This window comes from Anopheles funestus, chromosome 3RL (assembly GCF_943734845.2).
Source record: "Anopheles funestus chromosome 3RL, idAnoFuneDA-416_04, whole genome shotgun sequence".
In the NCBI taxonomy this organism is placed as follows: Eukaryota; Metazoa; Arthropoda; class Insecta; order Diptera; family Culicidae; genus Anopheles; species Anopheles funestus.
The window spans coordinates 15126228-15144554 of NC_064599.1; the positions used below are offsets into that span (position 1 = coordinate 15126228).

The 18327-nt window shown below is 42.5% G+C and overlaps 1 protein-coding gene across 13 annotated transcripts in view; it reads left to right on the forward strand.

The window, feature by feature from the left end:
* The first annotated feature begins 1013 nt into the window (after nucleotides 1-1013).
* Nucleotides 1014-18327, forward strand: part of LOC125769264 (protein phosphatase 1 regulatory subunit 12A) — a 66880-nt gene continuing 49566 nt past the window's right edge. For 10 of the 13 annotated variants that reach the window (XM_049437900.1, XM_049437896.1, XM_049437907.1 and 7 more), the window contains exons 1-2: nucleotides 1111-1237; nucleotides 2475-3462. In XM_049437900.1, the coding sequence (XP_049293857.1) occupies nucleotides 3208-3462 (255 nt within the window). In that variant the 5' untranslated portion in view covers nucleotides 1111-1237; nucleotides 2475-3207. Of the gene's footprint in view, nucleotides 1059-1110; nucleotides 1306-1362; nucleotides 1954-2474; nucleotides 3463-18327 lie in introns of those variants that run through there. The other 3 variants (XM_049437899.1, XM_049437897.1, XM_049437898.1) reach the window with 3 other exon arrangements.

Sequence of the window (18327 nt, forward strand, 5' to 3'; positions counted from 1 at the left end):
GTGGCGTTCCCGTATCGAGTGCCAATGGTCAGAAGATGAGGCAGCGATTCGGCAGTTACTGTAGAAGAATAGTGAAAATTTATAAATGCCACACTGTGGGTATGGGAGTAAATTCCTCCCAAGCCGGTAAAGCAAGCGGATCTGTGATATTTAGTGCAGTTAACAATGTACGTCACGATGATAATAAACGTGGTGGTGCGATTTTATTGAAGGGTTTGTATTTTTTTACTGCCCGTTTATTTCACTGCAACAACGTGTACGCACTGCACTGTGATAGATAGAAGCAATGATGGACCTATTGTGGGCGTTAATATAAGCGAAAGAATAAAGTGCACAGGCTTACTAAAGCTCTTCAAGTAAAATAAAAAAAAGTTGTTCTTGTCTATAAAAGGATTTTTTTTCTATTTTGTGTATATTTTTCAATTGCAATTGTGGCTTTTATGGGTAATTATTTATTGAATGAAAATTAGTGTAAAACAAATACGAAGCAGTCGATCAATTAATGGAGGAGCTACACTCACGCCATCTATCGGATTCTTCCAAGACATAAACCAAATAATGCGTGTTTTATTCAATAAAAAAATATATTTTATGTGTAAATTTGTTGTAATGATTACTAACGCAGTGTACTGTAATTATAAATAGCAGTTAATGAAATAAAAACATGCATTTTTGCATATACATGCTCATGCGTATTTTTTTACCGCTATTGGACTGATCGTTTATATGTCAAATTTCACGCAACGCACTTTCTCGTCAAAGCATCAGGTCGTCATTCTCCTGTTTTTGATTTACCATATTACCGTGAAATTAATCATGCACGAAAAATGTTACTTATGCATAATCTGAAACATTAAACCAATCAGGGCATATGTGAAATGGTTAAAATAAATTTATATAGCAAATTATATTGCAAAATGTTATATCTGCCGTACTAAAATCAAAAGTGTAGAAAATCGCCCATGAATGAATACGTTCGAAAATCCAATACCGGTACCCCTTATGTCAAACGGTGAACTGTCATTATGCGCTAGATGTGCATACCTGCAGACTCTCTGGTACGTGTACGAAAGTGAAAAATGCAAAGAAATGTGAATTCGTAGAGTAAATTTCGCACAGTATAGGAGCGTTACCAAAAATCAGCGCGTGATTCGTGCCGCACAGTAAACTTGGCCCTTACCGACCCTGTGCCAAGAAGGCAAGCAAGCCAAGGCTGAGTTTTCTTTTCGTCCATCGTGTACGTTGCCTTCTTCCACTTCGCTTGCCCTGGTGTGCTGTGTGTGCTCCCATTCCGCGTTCTCGTGTGTGCGTACTTAAATAGAAATTTTTTCCTGCAACTTTTTCCTACCACCGACCGCTTGTGCCCGAATGGGAATGAATTTCCGTGATCGTGTATATGCCAACAAGTGTGGAATCTGCTGCTGCTGCTGTGTTTTAAAACGTTAAACGTTTGCTCTAGCGTACTGGATGCGAATGTGTGGTCCGCAACATGACGACGGATTCCGCCACAGTTTTCACCCCAAAAGGAAAGAGTGAGAGAGAGGGAGAACGAGAAAGAGTGAAGTGCATCTGTCCGGAGCAGGAATCGTTTTAGCAAAGGGGTTTAGCCGTGGTCTGTTCGATCGACGGAAAATAGTTCCGATTTTTCGCTTTACCGACGCATCGTTTCGAACGTTTGGTGTAACAACGGCAGGCCGTTTGTGTGTTTATTCGTCCCGTATGTCATATGCACATCGGTCGCTTCCTGTGTTGATGTGCGTTCGCGCACAGTCACCCATACCTGTGTGGTGGTACGCACCGTACGTGTGTTGTGTCGCTCTATCGCGTTCCCTTGATGGCGTTTTACGCGAGATGTGAAAAATTATTTTTATTTCAGCAGGCTAGAACCGTCGTGCCGTGTGTAAAGAAAGGGCAAAGGGGAGGGGGAGCGGTGGCAAGGCAGAGGAGAACATGGTCAGTTGGATTTATGTAACACGTTCGACGAGATAAACCCGCACACACACGCACTGTGTCCCCACAAAGATATCGTCTCCCCGTTCCGCTTCCATCCGTGTCTGTGGTTCCATCGTTTCTTTTCTTTTATTACTTCAACAAAAAGAAAAGACGATCAAATATCGGGAAACGCATTACGGATTGCAATTGCTGCTGGTCGGTAAATTATGTATGGCAATAACACAAATGCAGGCCGGGAGTACACAAAAATGCATTATTGGAATTAGTAAAAGCGTCGTCCTTCGGTTCGCACACGGAATGACGTTTCTACGGTGCTGCTAGCTGTCAAATTTGTGTGCAATGCCCCGTAATGTGAGCGGAGGGAAGAAGATAATGGTGAAGAAACGCGTTTCACAATCCCATCAGGTGGCGCCTGCTACGGTTTGCAGTAGAGTGTAGTAGTAGCTTGCAAGAGATGATTATGATTAGCAGCAGCAGGCTAGATTTTCTTTTAACGTCATGTTTTCGCTTTCCGTTTGCAGTGTTTCTCTCTAATTTTAGCATCATCCGAAGTGTTGATTCGTACCGTCTGGAGCATATGGGAAAAGGCAGCATTCGGTCGGTGTGTGTGAGATAGTGAAACAGAGCACAAACAGCAGCAAACGAACGAGAGTTGATTTGACCTTCCGGAGTAGTACCCGGAGCCGGAGTTTTTGCAGAAGCAGAAGGTGATGTGTGCGTCTATGGTTTCCGATTCGTCGCTGTTGGTAGTCGCTAGACGACGGGCAGCAGCAAAAGCCGCAGCCTCCCTTGGCAACGATTGCCACCGTCGGTAGTGTACCGTAAGCAGACGGGGAAGGGAAAAAAAATACATTTTCCACCACCATACTAACACACGCCGGCTAGCAGATTGGCGGGTGCTGCAAATTAGTAGGGTTATCCGAAAGGTTCTACCCTTTGTGAAACGATACCTATCAGGCGGATGCTTCTCGTAAAGGCGAAATTAAAAAAAGAGTAGTATACCTTCTTAGTGCAGTGCGCGTATGAGTGTTTGTGGTTCGGTGTGAATGTAACAAAAAAAAAGTTTTCAAACCCCTTTATTCAGTCTTGTGTTTTGTGAAACAAAAAAAATCGTGTATCTAACAAGTTTCCTTACGAATAGATAAGCTTTTGTGTGTAATAAGTGCATAAGCGAGCGGGTGTCGTTTGTATGTTCAGCTATAGCGTGTAGTTAAATCATCCTCAAGCCTAGAAGATACGCTAACTCGTACCATCATGTCGCTGGACAACCGGAACACGTCCGCCCAGTTTAAGCGGGCGGAACAGCTGAAACGCTGGGAGGAGTCGGAAATTAACAAAAAGTTAAGCGGCGTCCCGAAGAGTCCGTCATCTCGGCGGATCAAATTTTCGTCCGGCTGCATCTTCCTAGCGGCTTGTGTCGCTGGGGATAAGGAGGAAGTTGAGTGGTTGCTTAAGAATGGAGCTGACATCGATACGGCCAATGTCGATGGGCTAACCGCTTTACATCAGGTGAGTTGTTTTCTATATAGGAATAGGAACAAATACATGGATTTCAATTTTTTACAGCTAAGTTTATAGAGTAAAAAATTTAAGACAATCAACAAAAAAGATTCACGCTACATCCTCAAGATGTCCTCTCCAACCATTTCTGGCTTTCCTGGACTTAATAACTCGTAACGAAATAACAAAGATTAATCCAAAACGTACATACAGTACGGGCAAATAAGTGAAATCGATTATATAACCTTCAAAGAATACTAAAATTCGGAATACGCGGAAATTTGAAATGAGCAATCCGCATTAATAGTGTATCTCGGGGAAAACCTGTTCGAGACAGGGCTAAATTAAAAATGTTCTGTAAATATCTACCTACTTAGCTATATTCATATAATTTCAAGACACAGATAGACACTCACTGGGTATGATGGGCAGGCTATAAGATAGTTAATGAACTCATCATTCGTTGGAATTTCCTAAAATTTTAATGTACCAGATAAGACCCAAAGCTTTCTCCACTATTTTACTAGATCTTAGGACAAGTGATTGTACTAGTTCATGAGATTACTATAGTGGAGCGTCGATTATCCGGGTACCTTTTATCCGGCTGTCTCATTATCCGTGCAGCTTCTGAAATGACAGCTTCATATCGAATCCAGCCAAGGTATTTTTTTTTAATGCATGAGATCTGAGGTGCGTTTATATTCGTGCGTGCTTTCCAAAGAACAGGACGTACACACATGTTGATACCATATTTTCATTGGCTCAGACTTGAGAGAAGGTTCCAGATGTAACTCTACTTCGGTTTTCAAACTTCGAAAATTGAAGGTTTGTATAAACTAAGGATCGGAAGGATCTTCAAAAACTGTCATGTTTGGAACATGCAGGCGAGGAAAGCGCAGAGAAGTGGATACTAATAGATTCAAATTATCCTGGCTACGAATTCAAAAGCGACGATTATAGAAACAATATGCAATACGGACGATGAATTTAGTTCAGAATCACAAGATGAGTGACTGAAAAACCCTATAGATTTCAACTCTGCAAAATCGTATGCTAATGAGTGGTTAGAATTCATAGACAGCAAGGACAGCTACTTAAATGTAGGATAAATAAGAGCAAATATTAAAATGTATTATAGAAACGCATACCTGTCAACCAAACCTTGTGAACGTTTTATCCGTGTTGTTCGATTATCCTATCTTCACCTAACTTCATCTGTTGTGCCCTTAGCAAATTTGCCCTTTACAATACAATTTTCTTAATAAATATTTTTTATTTGTAGAGTGTACGTGTAATCTGAGAAGGAATTGAAATGCTCTAGTTGAACACCACATCCTAAGCAGAAAGGACGCATCATTTCTTTCCTTTGTTTACACATGTTATGCTGCAATGTTGGGCGCGTAATTTTATGTGTGTGTGTGTGTGTGGGATATAAACATCGCCACTCACCAAATAGATGCCGCCAACGTAGCTCACCGATTTGTTGTTGTTTTGCTTGTGCCGGGGTGGGCTTTTTTAACCACCTTCACCCCACAAATACTCCCAAGCGTGCGCGCGCCGGCCTCACCACGTTCAGCTGCTTTCTTTCATTCACTGGTTCATTGATGGGGCGGCAATTTGAACGATAAGTAAAAAAAAACACTGCAAAGGATAAGGGTTTTGCAGGAAGGCTTCGACAGGATGTTCTGGCACTCGATACTGCGCGGTCACTCACCCACACTAAATTTGTGTTCCATATTTTTGTTTCAAACGTACATGGAGACATGCGCTGTGATGGTGTTTCCTTTTTGGGGTGGTCGCTTTTCTTTGTTAGTAGTCGTATGCCGTCCAGCAAATGTGAATTCTTTGTTTACATATATTCGATTTGCTAGGATGGATGAAAAATAACGAAATTTAGCCTTTCGAAAAAAAATATCTTAAATTATCAACTAATCTTGAATTAAAGTAAAGCAATTTAAAACTCAATCCATTATATCATACCATTTAGGCATGGCAGAACGACAGGGTTTTATCTGCCCTGTGTCTATGGACGGATGAATTTCGCTAAAAAGGCCAAACAAAGCAAGCCAGCGCTTTACGGATGTGGCGGTGTTGCGATTTTCGTTGCTAAAATTAGCTTCCTTGCCAAACAAGAATAGCACGCATTTTCCGCACGAAGCCGATCGTTTGTGGTGCGTATGGTTTTTGCCTTTGCCCCAGACCAGTATCATCACGGGATGGAAGAAGGATGTATTCGGTGTTTTACTGCGCTGGTGGTGGATGGTGTTTGGGTCCCCCGGGGGGCGCTGCTGGCCATAATCTCGTCCCGCTTGTTGCGTTTACTGCAGATCTTTTAACTTTGTCCGCATCGCAACAACTCAAAAAGTAAAACCTTTTTCTATTCATCTTTCGCGTGCGCGTACACACCCGACCTGTGCAGAAATGTTAAGCGAGATTGTCGGTAAGCGCAACAAAGTAAATTGTTTATGGAGTTTGGTTTTGCTTTTTGCGGTGTGTAGCTGACCGACTGGCTAACGGAAATATACATTATCGGATAGATTTCTCGCTGTCTGTGCCCGGCCGATTAACGGAAGCCGATCGTGATTGAGGTTTAGTGTTTAGCAAGGCAAACACTATCTTAATGTTAAACGATAGAATGATCGCTTGAAATATGTTGAGGAGTAGAATAAGGGGCAATTCTACATCGTAATGTAGAAAACTTAAATTAAATATTAATTAATAAAATTAAAATTAATCGAATTTAACACAGATGGAAAAGTTAGATTAATAATATTCTTCTTCTTCGTAGCTTAACGACCTGTAAGCTCAGTGCCGACTATTTCAAGCTTACTAGACTTGTTTTACCACATAGCCGGATTATCAGTCCTTGCTACGGGGGCGGTCCGGATGGGATTTGATACCAGGTCTTGTCGGGTGGAACCGGCGCCGTTTACCACAGCCCGATGTATATTAATAATATTAGTAATGCATTAAAAAATAAAATTTCATTTTGTATAGATTATTTGTGCGAAAATACAGTAGAACGTCGATTATCCGGGGGTGGATTAACCGTGCGCCGAAAATTGACAGCTGTTAAACCGTGGTGAACATTTGTACAGATGTCAGGTTGGTTAAAACTATTAAAATCGTCACCAAACGATATTTTTGAAATGATTTTATTTTACATTCTAAACTGTAATTGTTATTTGATAATAATTTGCTTGATCCAGAATCATTTTTAGCATCAAAAGGGCTACCATAGTATATAGTTACTATATACGCTTTATTTAGATATATAAGTGACATTGACATTTAAGGGACTATTATCCGTAAAAGTCGATTAACCGACATCAGTCCAGTCCTGAGCACCCCGGATAATCGACGTTCCACTGTATAAGTTATTCAGTTTTTAAATCCAGCATACATTTGATACAACACTGCAATGTTTGGAAGCAGTGGCGCGTGCAAATTGCAAGACGTGCAGTGCTAGTAATAGCTAATTAAGTGATTATTTTTTTAACGATCCGCTGGTACGTCAAATGCTTAACAGCCTTTTTTACCCATCTATTGGCGGGATCGATAAAGTTTCGTGACGAATCGCTCACTTGAAATCAGTAATAAAACAAAAACCAAAACAACAGCAAAAAAAAAAATCAGTGAAAAGCGCAAGCGAGGTAGCGAATTATAATGCAACCACGTTCGTGAAGCCACCCTCTGTCATTCAATAGCGCGGGGGTAGGCCGTGCTCTACCCTCGGCTTACCCTCCCACCGCGGTTGCGCGGCATCTTCTTCGCGGCTCGATCGCACCCCCCCTGCACGCTGTGGGTTGTAAAAGGTCAGTTGCGATGAATGAATGAATTGAGCCATTGAATAAAGCATAAATTTCTTTAAAGACCAATCTGGCAAGCGGGCGGCAACGATTGTGTTGCAGTAAAAGCTTTCAATGTGTACGATTTTTGTTGCCGAATGCTCATTTTTTTTTTTGAAAGATATCCTACCTTTGAAGCTACCAGCGCAAAATCTTGGTGATTGGGGATGGTTTTGTATTGGGGAAGGTAGGGTCGCATGCACATGGAGATATTTTCGATACGATTCGGCTTGACAGTTTGGTACACCGCTTTGCGACGCGTCCGCGTCTGTTGAACCATTCGGCACAGTTGGGAAGCAAATAACAGCAATAACAAAACAACAACAAAAAAAAAACCAGTGCGAACAAGAAGTCACATTCGATCGCCCTGGACGGCCATCTTCGTGCACCGGGGGTGCACCGTAAATTAACCATAGCACACATATCAAAATTCGCATTAAAATCCTGTCTCCATCTTGCCTGCTGCTAAAAACGTAAATGTAAAAACGCGGGGGTTGGTTTGGGAGGGAAGCAAAAGTTGTCGACCGAACATCTTTCCCTCTCCTCACCTTAATGCTCTGCGCGGTGTGCCCGTTTACTGCTTGATGATCATGATGATCGGTCCATCGAGCGAAAACCCTTTACGAGATTCGATGAAATAAAATAAAAAATAATTCGATGGCCGGCTGGCTGGCTGGATCGGCTTCGGGGTGGGTTTGCGTTTTATTTTTTTTTTTCCTTTTGCGAATAATATGTGCTGATGGTGAAGGTAATGGTGAGGCCATTTGTTGCATTCGGACGATTTTGCATGCACGTCAGGTTTTGCACATTTGTACGGTATGGTGCAACGGCAAAAAAAAACAATTTTTCTCTCCCTATTCACCGCCCTCCGCCCTCAGGTCAGTAGCAAGAAGGGATGCGCGCCAGCGATGGCGCTTTGGGGATGCACTGATAAGATGCAATTAGTGGCTGATGTGATGGAAAATGTATATATATTTTCATGCACCAGTGTGTTGAATCCGGTGGGAGATTCAATATTGATTTTCAAATTTATTTATATCCATCTTCATTCGCTGAGCTTCTTACCCCAACGTTTGGTAAGAAAACGGGCGCGGGTGCACGTTGGTTATGTGTGTCGTGCAGGAAAATTGATTGTAGCACCCGTGTTTGTGCTGTTATTTGGTAAGAGAATGGTTTTTACAAAACCAAACTCCCATTACAGCCGGAGAAAGTATTCGCATGGTTGGGTAAATATGTGTTACAAAATGATTATAGCAAGACTTAATCTTGTATGAAACAGATGGTAGCCAAGTAAAGAAAATATGGATTGCGAATTAACTTTTAGCACTTAAGTGTTGGCTATTGTAGATAGAGTGGCGATAGGGTGTTCGTATCAGTATATTGTATATACTGTTTTTAAGTACAATTTTTTGTATTTAAAAAAAATACATTTAAAAATGTATTTTTAAAAATAAAAAAAGTATTATTAAGTGTTAAAAGTACACTATTTCAATACATTTTTTTCGAAATATAAAAAAAAGAAATATATTCTGATGGTTTTCAACTAAATGCCAGTGTATATCGCAATCTCTTTTTCGTACATTGTTCGAAAAAAAAAGAATTATTATCAAAACATTATACTATTCGGGATCATTATTAATGAATGTCTAATATTGCTAATTACTTAAATAAACTTTGATTTGAGCTTAATTTTGGATTTGTAGCTTTTCTGGATTCCTTTCAAGTTGAACTGGAATGTAACGAAATGCAGTGAAATGTCGGTTATCCGTTCTCATCGGGACTCGGCCCCTGCCGGATAAGCCAATATCACGGATAATATACACAACGCTTTTTATTGATAAATATTAGTGGTTAGTTTTTGAAGGGTGGATTTTTTTTTCTAATGCTAAATGTTAATATTATTAGGTGCCATTTGCAAAATAAATCTGTTCTATTTGATCAAGCTTGAGCAAATTGTATCATTTCCTATTGAGGCTTTTATTTTTTGCCGTCACCGGTTTACAGCTAATATGTCAATTCGCCTTTGGAACTGTCATTTCCGAGCTGCACGGATAATGGGACAGCCAGATATAAGATACCCGGATAATCGGAGCTCCACTGTAGAGCTGAAACTCTTTCCAAATTTTTGGAATTTTCTCAACCTGAAGTCGAATCTAGTAAAAGCTCTCTCAATTCCCACATTTAGGAAACCTTTTTGCAATTCTCAAAAAATAGCGAAACATCTTTATCTGAGATCGAAATCTATATCATCACATTTTTGGTTTTATTCGAAAGAAACCCAGAAATAAGTCCGACTTTTTCACATAAACTCGTAAGAATAATAAAGCCCTTAATTGTTATTATTATACCTTCCAAGGAATGCTAAAGGTAGGCGACCACAGGAAAACGAAAATTAAATGCACTAAAACTAAATGCTTTCGCCGCTTGTTTCAGGCGCGTAAGACTATGAGAAGCATGTGTGGCGTAGAAATATATCTAGACCAGACCTTCTTTAGAATAAAACCCGAGATGATCGTGCGCATTTTATGTAAGTACACCTTCTGCCGATTGCTGCGAGAGTTTCGCATACTTCGCTGCGGTCTACTTCCCGTACCGGATTCCGATCTAGCGATACGTTGTTTGCTCGCACCGCAACGCAAACACAAGTGGTACACCGTGGTCAAGATCGATAAAAAAAGGTAGGATTAGTTAGTGAAGGGGATGGTGTAAACATGGTTGCGGACGGAATCGGATCAATTCCAGGAGATCTGTACGCTTTACGATCGACACATCTGGATCCGTTTATAACGATCGGTTGAATTCCGCTGGCATATTTCCTGCCTTCCACGTATATTCCCTTCACACCATCCATTTCTGTAGCTTCATGCTTTCACTTGGGATGCATCTTTTTCCGCAGGATAATGGCCACGTCGTAAAATTGCATCTTATGCCCGAGTTAGCGATCACGGGGGCGATCAGCGATGTGTATATAGTTCTGCTAGTTTGGTCTGCTTTGATCTTGCGTTGCTCTACATCTTCATTTGCTGTATGGTTCTCCATTAAAGGTTACACCAACCAAAACACAGTACCTTTTTGCTTTTTTTTTTGCTCCTCTCGCAATCGTACCATTTCAACGAGAACGGTCTCGTTTGCCGCGTGTACGCAAGTGTCCGCGCTGGAGTAGAACGCAGTAACAACAGCATAATTATTGTTTTATGCTCAGGCACAGCACCCTTACCGCCATAGTAACCATGCTACACACTGTTGCGCTACCGTTATAACTGCATGTTTGTTATTGCAACCGTCTTGCGCCTTGCCACCGGTGCCAGTGGTTTATGAGGTTCCTGGTGCGGGGTTTTTTTTACTTGTTTCCCCCGATTTCCATGCTCTATGATTATGGTGTTTCCATTTCCAACGTGCCCCGGCGCACTGTTACAATTCGTTCGAAAACAATGCGGCTGCAATGGTTAATGGTGGTTCAGATTGAACTCTCGCTTCCTCCCCATGGCTTTTCGTAATTCGTGTATTGGGGTGGGCCACACACCATTGGGAGAACGAGATTGGAAGAGATGTGGTGTGCGGCGGGATTTTGACACGTATCAGTATGGTAAGTTCAACTGGAGCAGAGGCACCCGGCTGGAATATTGTATCATGATAATCCACCTGGAAAATCCTAAAGGCATTAGTGGGTCTCTCTTTTTTCCGTGGTTTGAATCTCTACCGTCACGGTCGGGTAAGTTCGATGTAAAGCCACACACGTATGTGCATTCTTCCTTTGTGGTGTTCCTTCTATTTGATTTGTTTTGTTTTAATTTGTATGTTTTTGCGCGTTGGTCAACAAAGGGGTTCGGAACATTCTCAACTAGGTCCATGGTATTAGCGATCACGCAAGCATTTTATTTTATTGATCGCTGGAAAAGAAAGAGGAAAAATAATAGACGTAAAAAGCTGTTGATAGAGTTGCATCCAAAATGTATGTTTGAAATAATGTTTACAATACAAAGATATTTTCTTTCTATTGCATATTTTGGCTTTTTTTGGATCGACCTATTGCTACCTATTGAAGAATCAGGTCTGACTGGACTAATTTTGAGGTGGTAATTTACGTTATAGACCAATATCCCTCAAAAAACCTAGATCTCATCTTTTGAGGTGGTAATCCACATTATAGATCAATATTCCTCAACAAACCTAGATCTCATATTTTGAGGTGGTAATCCACGTTATAGATCAATATCCCTCAAAGATCTTTATCTCACCTTGATCCCGACCTTACATTTACTAATTAGAAGATATTAAAAGGTTAAAAAACATCAAACTTCAAATAGGCAATGAAATAGACATTGATACAAAATTCCTAACGAATTGCTGACTGCTCTGGGTTAGTTTGAAATAACGAAATTAATCGTCCACGCAGATGGTGAAATGGATAAATTAAATCGAACATAACCAGCATCCCTATTTTACTGCTTCTTCGAATGGCGTAGCGCTCGCAACGATAATTTCGTTTTATTTGTTACGACCAAGCGTAAATTACGTCGAAGGTGAACTTTGTGCGTTTCACCCCTAGCCTAGTCGAAGTGTGCGCAAAGCACTCCGGAAGTATTTACCCGTTTTGGCGCTTTTCGGGATCAGTTCTCGGTATATGCTCCACATGATGAAGATCGCGCGCGCGCGCACACACCACTGAGACTCTACTGCTGCCTGGAAGTAATGGTGTGTAAGTACTCAACATTGGTTGCACTTTATGGCCCACGCCCGCTGAAGAATTCATACAACTTAGCGATTTAAGATATCTTACACTCGTGGTCAATTATTTCCCCCAAAATGCTTCAAGTGCAAGAGAAGAGAGAAAGAACATCAAGCACGAGCTAGCCCGTGTACGGCCTTAAGGAAGTTGCTTGATTATAGACCTCATCTGCTCCTCAACCGGAATCACTATCGAGATCTTTATGGATGAAAAGGCAGTGAAGGTTTTGTGCGAGCAGAGCAGATGATCTGCTTTATACCGTCTCACCTTAAACCAAGCTGAATTTCTTCCACCTTCCACGGGGTACCGGGCATCCCTCTGGCTTGTTGGTGCAGAACTGCGGTGGCGTAATTAGCTAATAAAACTCTCATTTTGCATCATTTCAACACTAGTGCCCTTGCCCCCACCCAGCAGCACCTAAAGCAGTCTCTGCGTTGGGTGGTTTTGTACTGCTGCAATGTCAGAGTGTGGGGTGCGGTTTTCGCCTCTGCCATTTAATGCAATACGCTTGCGTATGTGTCCATTGGTTGTGTCTTGATGCCTTTGCTCAGATTTTGTACAATTGTCTCGGAAATATCGTGCGTCTTTCTTTTGATAGAAAAATAATTGACAGGAAATGATCACACCTCAACTTTTCGCCAATTGCTCATCCAATATCCTCAAAACATTCGTTGTGCTTTGGGTCGATACTGCGCGTATCAATCTCAACTGCTACAATTCAATTCCTGTTTGGCGCACGGTTGATCCAGCATCACACACCATACACGGGGGGACGGGCTACAGAAAATGGGTCAGAACAACCTCGAGGACGACATCATCGTGCCCTGATGTCGGTGCTCCCGGTTAGTACCGCTCACCTCATCATCCTCGAGCTGAACGAGCGAGCACCACGCCACTGTCTACGCGATCACCAAATTCCTTCCACCTCGTAGTCTCCATGCTTTCGCTCGGGACAAGATCTGGAAAGCGTGAAGAAGAGAGAGAAACCTTCCAGCCCTCCAATATATCCATTAAGGTGTCAGGGTTGTTGGTGGTGGCGCGCGCGTAGTTAGGAAGGTGATTTATTCGCCATTTTTGCTGTGGCGCACATACGCACATGCATACACGGATGGATAGCAAAAAGGAAGAAGTGTACAGGAAACCCTCAAGAAGTGGCAGGAAGGGTAGCTACAATGGCTTCTCTCGTCGCGTTTTCTCTGCACATTTTCGCAATCGGCTGTATTGCCTGCGACGACATTATTGCGTACGAGTCTGTGTGTGTGTGTGTACAGATCTCCGACGTCTTCTTGGGTTGCCCCTTTTTATTGTTGCCGATGGAAAGAAAGAAAGATGTCGGTAGGAAAGGTGATGCCCTCCCTCCCCCCACACCTCCCTGGGCGGGGAGTTGGGCTTTCGCATATAAATCAGGTAGCGTAATATGTACGGGCTCTGGTAGTTCCTGGGAGTGTAGAGATACTGTAGGTACTCGCCATGTACCATAGGTTACACATGCTTAACCCCCCGGTCTCTAGTGCTGATCGTTTGATCATCGGACCCGACACAACGGAATCAAGCACCGACGCATTCGTGCGCGTACCTTTATCTAATTAAGTATGACAATTATTGTCAAAATAAAGTGAAGTATTGCCCTCCTGCCCAGACCATTGTAACCGGGATGGGGAAGGTTAACACACCCTTCCCGAGTCCTTTGTAGGTCAGTAGTTTATACCGGTGGGTTGTGATCTTAGGTATCGCGAAAAGGTTCAAAGAGTTCCACTAAATCACAATCGTGTGTAACGAATCATCTACAAAACTCAAACTCCTTCTACACGAATCTTTAGAATCTTTGTAGAATCCGAACTTGGAAGGATCCGAAAATGTTTTTACTTACTTTTGTAATTTTACACTCGAAGGTTGTATTGTTGAGGATCGACCTGCAGTAGAAGAGAGACAAGCGTGTGGAATCAGCCCGGCATTTCGGTGAATGGCTTCACCCTTAATGCCGTACATACATAACCTTGCCTTCGCGGTTCGTAGTTGCGGTTGCTGGGTTCTCTTCATCTTGCCTGCACTCCCTGTTTCTGTGTGTGTGTGTGTGTGTAGATCACATCGTACATCCATCGCTTTTACACCCTCTCCGTTCGCCATTGGATATCCGAGGTTCTAGAGAGGATGGACAGTAAAGGGTATCGTTTGAACGGGCGCGGGTGAACACGTAACCTGTGCCGGTTGTTGGGAGGCCCTTTTGCTCGCCAAAAGACGTCATCAGCGGGTGTACTTGAAAGGGTTTTTTGATCCATTCGAGCATATTCGTCGCCAGCAGCAACGGCAGCAAACAGGGGAGTCATCTTGCGCCGTGCTTGATCTTTTCCATCCTCCGTTCGCGCACTGTTACCAGTTTGTCGATCTCTCACTTGTCATTTGATATACTTCGAACCGGTACGCGAACAAATACACAGCAACCGTAGAGAACGCAAGCGCAAGTGACTCCTTCAAAACCCTACTGCTGCCCCCTATTCCCAGTGGTGTGTTGCATGCATTATTATTTAACTTTGGCATACATTTTTGTGGTTTTTGCTTTCGGCTTATGAGGTGCTGTTGTTGAGATTTTTCGTTTTCGTTTCTGTTTGCGCACTGTCAGTAGACGCAGCGAAGTGTGATGGAAACATTTTTGGGGAGTCCTTTTTTTTGTTGTTTAGCATTGTTGTGTCTCGGAACTGCTTCGGTAGCATGCGCTGAATTAAAATTGACCAAATGAGAGAAAAACAACAAAAAAAATCGTAAATAAATGGATTGATACGCTACGCAATCCGCTACTGCTTCGGAGGCTGTGAGAAGCAGAAGCCATAGGAATATCCGACCTGACAAGACGTTTCAAAACAAGATCGTGTCACGTGTGTTTTTTGTTTTTGTTTTTTTCTTCTGTGGATTGAAACATTACGCGCGCAGCCTAATGGTTCTTTTGTGTTTGTAAGCGGCGATGCAAAAAGGTGCAATTGTGGGCTTCCGTTCCATTGTAAATGCAACTGTGGGTTTGTTCTGTAAACAATGTTGCAGTGAGATTAACAGCTTTTATAACGATCACGAGGACATTATAATTTATACATATAAATTTCTGTAATTTAAGCCATATTTAACTTATCGTCGATTAACATCAACATGTACGCTTGCTTCATGAAAATTCTGCTCTAAATTAGACTGAAGTTAAGCAAACAGCGACCTACGACTAATGATCTCTATAGAGACTTAGGAAACTTGACGTTAATTGTGTCATGACATTCATCAGAATACGTTTATTAACATTCTTTTCTTTTTTTTTTGCTCTCTGGAAATTATCCAGTACGGAAGCTTCCTTGCTTCACAGTCACTGCGCTGGACACGCACACCGTACCGGGAAGCGCTGCGTGCCGCACATAATTTAATAAGCTTTAATTAACGTCAACAATTATTAAAGCAATTGATTGACAACTGTTCTGGTACGAAAAGCGAAAGCGAAATACCAGCTAGAAGTCGTGAGGAAGTCACAGGAGAGAGAGAGAGAGAAAGAGAGATTCATTATGCAGCCAGAACAACAACGATCGTAAGGCCAACCGATTGACCCAGGAGATCTTCGGATCGCGTGTACGCGCGTACACTATCCTCTGTCCGTCGTTCGTCACTTAGCTGCCATTTTGTTCTAAATTATCGACGTACCACGGTCTAGAGCGGTTTGCGTTCTCGTACACACTAGACACGGTAGTAGGCTAGAGATTTCTGGTCCATTTCCGTTGCGACGCCGGTGTTCGATTTCCGAAGGGACACACACACACTCTGAAGCGTCGAACAAAACAGACCCATAATTACGCTTCACCACCGCTAGCGGCACAAAATCTTTCATCACAAACCGGAGTTGTCTGCGGTTTACAATAAGCGCGAGCGCGATCGATATCTTCGAGCAGGCCTGCTACGTCAGAACGCCGGTTTTTGGTAGATGCTGCTAGAGAGTTCCTTCTAGTAGCACCACCACTAGTGCCACCTCCCCTAAGCTAAGTAGTACTACTACACTCGATCATGGTGCGTGCGCTACCACGACCACCATCATCTGGGGCTGATGGTTGCAGCAGTCATCGCTGTCATTGTTGCCCACCGCCCTCGTCCTTCCCAACAAAAAAAAAACGATCCTCCACCGGACCCGGTACGTCTGGTTGCGTGTGCGTACCTCTGGTACGTACCCGTGCCGGAGTCTAGTTGTGGGTCGGTTGGCAAGAGCTTCTAAAAATACCTCGAGCGGAAAGCAACAGAGCAGTGAGTAGCAAAGATCATTCTGCTGCTGCTGCTGCTGCTGCGTGTTTCCCTCGTTTGTCGTCAATGGTCTGATGCGCGGTTTCTCGTCAGACTCACAGTTGTCTTGACACGGTACGGTTAGGATCGGTAATTTGCACTTCTATTCTCTAGCAATGATGAAAAAGAGAAGGATGTTGGGGACGGTGGTTGTAAGCCTGAGGAAATCTTGCAGATGGCCGAACCACGCCGGATCGAATGAAAAGTGAAATTATATGGCCGACAAGGAGGAGTACGAATGAATTGAAAACAAATGGTTGAAAAAGGATCCAAGATTTTAACGACTTTTAATTTCTCAAGAAATTCCTTGTCAAACGTACCATAAATAGGACTTCTGTTTTTGCGAGTTTCATAAAATGTTTTGTAGAAAATTTATTTTATTTCGAGTTTTAAATTAATACCAAAGTGGTAGCACGTTAGACTATACTTCCTCAACATAAGTCTGATTGGCGTAGGGATGGAATTTATGTCTAAATTACTCAAAAACATATGCCCCATACCAAGAGTCTCAACTAATGGCCAGAGCTTCAATAAGCGATTGGAAAACGTTTTAAACGATAGGAGAATTTACTCCCGCTTATCTTCCTCCATCACCTTCCTTCTCCTTATTTGTCCGAAGATCGTGCCTTTCTCCCATGGGAAATGAAAAACCATCGAGGATGGCCATAATCGGTTTCGCTCCAGATTCTCCATTTCCCATTCGGCGAATGATGACGCACGCCGGTTTCGACATTCGGCAGAGGAAAATTCGATTGAAATAGATCTGCGAGGAAAACGGTATCGTCTGCCGGGTTGCGCTACGTCTGTATTGCCCTCGGGCAGACAAATCGGTGGGAAAAAGCGTTCCACCGTTGGCAGAAACACGCAAATGGATGTTGTGTGAAGGATGGTGGTTTTTTGTTACGCCTGTTACCAGAACTTCCACAAACTCCCGAATTTTCCATTACTCGACGCACGTGATGGCTATTTGAAGTAAGATAATTCTGGAACGCGCGGGGTTTTTTTTTCTTCCTTGGGACACTGTGGGTTATTATTGCCGTGTGTCTTTTTTGTGTTGAAGTTGAGGTGAGGTGAGAAAGAAAAATTATCCATACGCTTGTTTACGCGATCGGTGGTTAAATTTAATCGAACTTGTGCAGACAATTCCACCGACCAAATACCGCATGAAGAAGAAGAGCATGATGGCGATGTGGGCAAATGTATACAGGGTGAACATTCCTAGAATTTTTTTCCCCCCAAATCACACCATTTCCTTCGGTGGTAAAATTGAAATTTTCTCGTATGATCACCACGGGTTTTGTGATCTAATTTAGACGAGTGACACATAGACTTTCCCGTGTAGGGGCTGGTGATTTTTCTTGGGAGAGGAAAAAAAATACATTGCACGGTTGCGTGGACAACGTGTATTTACGGTGCTGGTATTGCCAGGTTGTTCAACCCACGTGGAAATTCCGGACCGAATTCTTGAGGTTGTCGATCGGTAAATAAATTTATCAAACCCCTCATCACCGGCCGTTCGTGTGGGCGTGCAAAGACACGTGCATATTCTCCGTCGTGCCACCTCGCCGTGCTTAGTGTGCGGTAAACGAGAAGAATTGTTCCTCACCATTTACCATCATTTATCAACTGTTTGATTAGTGGAGTGGATGATTATACTAGTGACACCGTTTATACCACACGATTGTGATCTTGTACATTACGACCTATTGGTGGGGAGTTCTTTTTTATTTAGACACTAGACACAAAGAATCGTTGAACATGTTAAGTTACTAATGCGTCCTTCATTTTGATTACACTTTAAGCATAACTTCTAGATAGAATTCTACAATGTCTAATGTCTGTCACAACGCTCTCGTACACTGACAACCGAAGGTTCATGCGGTGCTGCGACAAAGTTGCCTTAGAACAGTTCCTTCATTATCATGTAGTAGGTATAGGACGTCTGAATAAGCTGCAATTAGATTGTCGAAGCTTGATCGTATGCGTGTACTATTTGTA